Below are 4,676 nucleotides of genomic sequence, written 5' to 3'. Positions count from 1 at the left end.
ATGAATTGTACATTTTAACCAGCTGTTGTAAGACTGAAAGCTTACTGGTTGTCATTCATCTTCATATAAAACAAAGATACAAATTACTAAATAATTTTGAAGTGCTGTCTATATCTATGGACTCTGATGTATATAGTGGCCTTAGGATGTTTTTTTACATTCTTACTGCTTTAACTGCAAGAAATTCTAACAAAATTTGCATAAAATATGCAATTAACAGACAAAAAAAACTTACAATTGGAAAGTTTCATTGTATTTTGGTGACCAGGTGTTGCTCTTTGTCTTGGTTCCATGTTTTCTTTTCTTGTCACTTAGGTTAGGACCTAATATGCAAACTTCCACAAATGGCCGGAACATAGCTGTTGTTTGCCAGTTTAGGTTATTAATTGCTACAACTGTAAAGAAATAAAAGAAATGAAGTTAAATAAAATTCCATTGGAAGAGCTCCAACTAATTATCCAATATGACTTTGTATAGCCAATGAAAGGTGAGAGAGCTTTCTTATAGGATACCAATACCTGGCAAGCCTAGGAGGAGTTTTGTCTGTTCTCTGCCAAGTAAGTTGTCTGACTACTTTCAGTTACAACAGGAGCAAATATAAACATATATTTTACCAGTGCTTTACATTAACAGCTCTTTTGTCTGCTACCTTCACTGTAATTAAAAAATCAGCTTAAACTAATCTAAATGATACTGCTTTTCCTCTGGAATTCAGGTTGGGCAGAACAAAGGCATTTTGTTAAAAATGGAACTTTTTAAGTCTTGGTGCAGTCATTCACTACCCAGCTTTGCTACAGCTTTTGGAAAATTAAATTATATGCAAGCAGTTCAGAAGTCTAATTTGGCACATTTGAATTTATAAATCCATAACTTCATATACTAAATTTTAACTGTCTACGCAGAGAAGCACAGACATTACTTACCTGCATAATCTTAACTTCTGTTGATGTTGAGCAAGGAAAAAGTACGATCCTAATCGCCTGAAGCATACTCATAGCTTTGCAAGTACTATAATACTTAACATTTGTTATTTCATTATTGATATGTTTTACTTAGCATGTAGTGCTTGGGCTTTGTTGTTGCTTTCTTTTTAAAATCAGCTATTTGAAACTTACCTTTTACAGTGACTTTATGCTCCCCAGTTCCAGGATGTGTAGAGACATCCACTTGTATAGATATCTCACCCACTGAATTATTAGTGGTTTGACCTGAAATAATAATTAGTAGGTTATTACACTTGGCTTCCCAATACATCAAGAGAAATAGACAGTGAAAGAAGGTAAGCAATATTTTCTGTCAGAAACACTTAGAAATTTCTGAAATATATTTCACGTTTAAGTGGGAATCAGTTACAATTCATAAGTGATTTTGCCACAAAAGTACCTAGCAATTGCAAATGTCTGTGCCTCAGTAAAATAAAAAACCCCTTTCACCTGGAACCTTCCACTCTTGTTGTCAGTAGGTGTGTTTGCATCTTGAAATGCAGAAGTTAGTGGTTTTGTCAAACTTTGTTTGTATGTGCACCCCAAAAATCTTATTGCAAGTACACATTTGGAAAGTTATTTCTGTATTGTTATTGACAATAATTGAATCCTTTGCTGGGGATTATGTCTAAGCAAACTACTAAAGTTCTGCACTAGCACAGCCACAGGAGCTTAAAGAAAAAAGGGAAGGTTGTAGGGATGGCAGAGGAGCCAGGAACTTAATTTTGAAAGTTTTTATTTTTGAGCACCAGTGCAGGTTCTAAGTCAATTTGCACATAATGATTCCTTAAAAGGACTCTCAGTATGTATTGAAAGGTCCTTTAATATAACAGATTATAACAGTACAATATAAATAAAATTGGATATGTTTACTTGTTCTTTAATTGGATGACTGTGGACATTGAACTCTGTGAACTGTACACTTGCTCCCCAGTCTAATCTCTGTGAACCATATACTAAACCAAATTACTGGCTACTTTTATAACTGGCTTTATAACTGGCTACTGTTTCTGTGGGTTAGCAGAGGAAAGATTCTATCTTCTATTTATACAGACATTCCTTATCCAGTGGTTCCCCATCCATCTATATTTGAGGAGAAGCAAACATTCCTTTAGAAGTTTTCCAGCAGCTCATGTGGGAATTAAGGAAGGGGTACAGAGAAGAGGGGTGTCTTGTGTAATCATACTGGGGAAAATGATTTTTTTTTTTTTCCCCCTGAGTTAGTTTATACCCAGAATATTTTTTTTTTTTTTGCCTTATCATGCATAGTTTTTTCTGGATTTCACCATCAGTGGCTTCCTAGAAATGTGTTCTACAGTGATGTTTATTCGTTGCATTGTCGTGATCTGTAATTACATTCTCTGTACTGGTTGAACATTGCAAGGTCAATTAAACGCTCTTACCCCAAGCAATACTGCTTCAGAGAACAGGTTTTTTTCCTGATACATCAAAATGTGGAAATTCAGTGCTCAATTAACTTGTTCAGAATCCTTGAACACTGTTCTGCATTTTCCAACTTTCAGGTGAGTTTGGCTCGAAATTGTCATGAGTCCACTTTTGAATCGCAGTCAACAGTGTTTTAGCAAAGATACACAGTCTCAATATCTAAATCTGGTTATAGCTGCTACTTCTCAATCGCAGGGTACCTGTACAAGTTTTTCTGCTAGATGTATTTCAGTACCAGCCAGAGGGTTTGGACCACATGTAAATAGGCAATTTGTTAGACAGCAGATTTTTAATGACAAGAAGTTTAGTTTCAGTGGGAGCCATTAAACTGCTTGTTGGATTTGGATAATTACTTAAAGCTGCACTATACAGGATCTCTAATTAAGTTGCGGAATCATTCTACATCTTGTTCACAATAAATAAGACATAATTTTTTTTTAAGAATATGTATAAAGAGATAGGAATGAAACGGACTAGAAAAGCTAAATAAAATCAGTAGAACAGCTTTATTTAGAAGAGTAAAATAATGTATCATCTGACTGTACAGTAAAATTAGCTTTTATTTAGGAAGAGAAAGGAAATTCTCTTTTGGTCAAGGTCATAAAGTTAAAACTGATTTCCTTTTCTCTTGTAAACACAGTATCTTTAGACCATGTATCAGTGAGTAGCATAATATTGACACTGAGATTCTGCTGCTGGAAATAAAATTTGTTTATGAATTTAAAAAAAAATATTTGGAGTGCAAAGGGCTATGTAAAATTATTCTGTCCAGAAAATAAAGATTTTTAAAAAGGCCTTATTTTCATTATACGAAATGGTGGTGTTTTTAATGGAGTTACATTTAACCTAGTGTGCTGAATTGTATGAAAACACCTTCCCTTATATTTATATGGATTACTTAACTTGAATTAAATGAAGACAACACTTTTTTTTTTTACACCTAAAATTCAGAAGGCGGCTTATCTGGGCTAATACTCCAATACTATATATAATATATATTTATATGTAGGTTATTCTCATTAGCTTTCTGATGCTGTAAAGTAAATCAAAGAGAGTAGAGACTGGAGCTTCTAAAGCATTAATCTGTCTTTTTCTTTCATACTGTGAAATTCCATCTTTTCAAATTGTTACATACCGCATGGAATTCAACCTTAACAGGTTCTTTTTGTGGTGGTGGACCTTTTTATGAATGATGCTTTTGATTCCACATATAGCCATCTTTGGTTATGAAGTTTGAGTTGAACATACTGTAACTCTAAGTCATTAATCTTTTGTTCTGATTAAAAAGTTTTCATTGCTAAGCTGGACAGGAGAAGAGAACCAGGAATTTGCAACATCTAAATCATAGGGACACTGAATGGATAGGATAAACTGAATGTACTGAGAGAGAACATGAGAAGCTCTCAAACTCTCTCCCAATCAGAATTAATAATAGTTTACCACTGACTGCAATGGAAGGTGAGTCAGGCTGATCCTGAATATCAGCAAAAATATCAGCCAGTGTCAATTACTTGTTTTAGCCTTTAGCTTAAAAAGAAACCCAAAGCCAAAACCGCTTTAGGAGAAATCAGGAATGTTTTAAAAGAAAACAATTAGATAGCTTATGCAGCAACCTGTGGGTGATGGTAATAATGGAATGTGCTGTGTTAACCTGTAACAATGACACATTAGATCTTACCAAGACAAAATCTGTGAACCTACGAGATAAGTCCTGTTCTGTTTCTCCAACTTTTTTATTAACTATGCAAAATATATCCTTGCAAAGGTCTCCTAACTGATCTTTTTCTTTCCTTTTCCTAGTAGTCCATAATTTACAACAGTGCTAAGCAGTACCGGAAACATGTAGTGGGATTAGTCCTGTATGTATAGTACCATTTGATATGGTTATAAAAAATCTGTGTAAAATGTCACACAGTTTTATACCAAAAACAGCTGACATTAAAATGACCCTACATTTCACTATTGCTGAGGAAACTTCCTGCAGCAGAACATCTCAGCCAGCAGAGACAATTTCTAGTGGAGTCTAGAATATAAGCTTGGTTTCTTTCAGTTACCACCCCATCCATCTTGCATTTGCTTTCTCTCTCTCTCTCTGACCTGCTAAACAAACTACAGATGCAATTCTAGGACATTCAGTTTTGCTTGTAGCAGCTTTTGTTGACATTCGAGAACTATGGCACTTCATTTTAAAGTCTCTGATCTGTCTATTTCTGCTGTTTTGTTTTATTTCTTGCTATCAGTTCTTGT

General features: G+C 34.5%; 1 protein-coding gene across 1 annotated transcript in view; it reads right to left on the bottom strand.

Moving 5' to 3' along the window:
- Positions 1–4,676, bottom strand: part of LOC104081124 (protein unc-13 homolog C-like) — a gene marked incomplete at its 5' end in the record, with an annotated part of 78,129 nt that overhangs the window by 1,405 nt on the left and 72,048 nt on the right. The window contains 2 exons of the mRNA XM_009583741.1: positions 236–395; positions 1,116–1,208. Coding sequence (XP_009582036.1) covers positions 236–395; positions 1,116–1,208 — 253 coding nt within the window. The remainder of the gene's footprint in view (positions 1–235; positions 396–1,115; positions 1,209–4,676) is intronic.

This window comes from Fulmarus glacialis, unplaced genomic scaffold, assembly GCF_000690835.1.
Source record: "Fulmarus glacialis isolate BGI_N327 unplaced genomic scaffold, ASM69083v1 scaffold16318, whole genome shotgun sequence".
Lineage (NCBI taxonomy): Eukaryota > Metazoa > Chordata > Aves > Procellariiformes > Procellariidae > Fulmarus > Fulmarus glacialis.
Note: the sequence above shows the minus strand (reverse complement) of the source record. Positions and strands in the feature narration are given on the sequence as shown.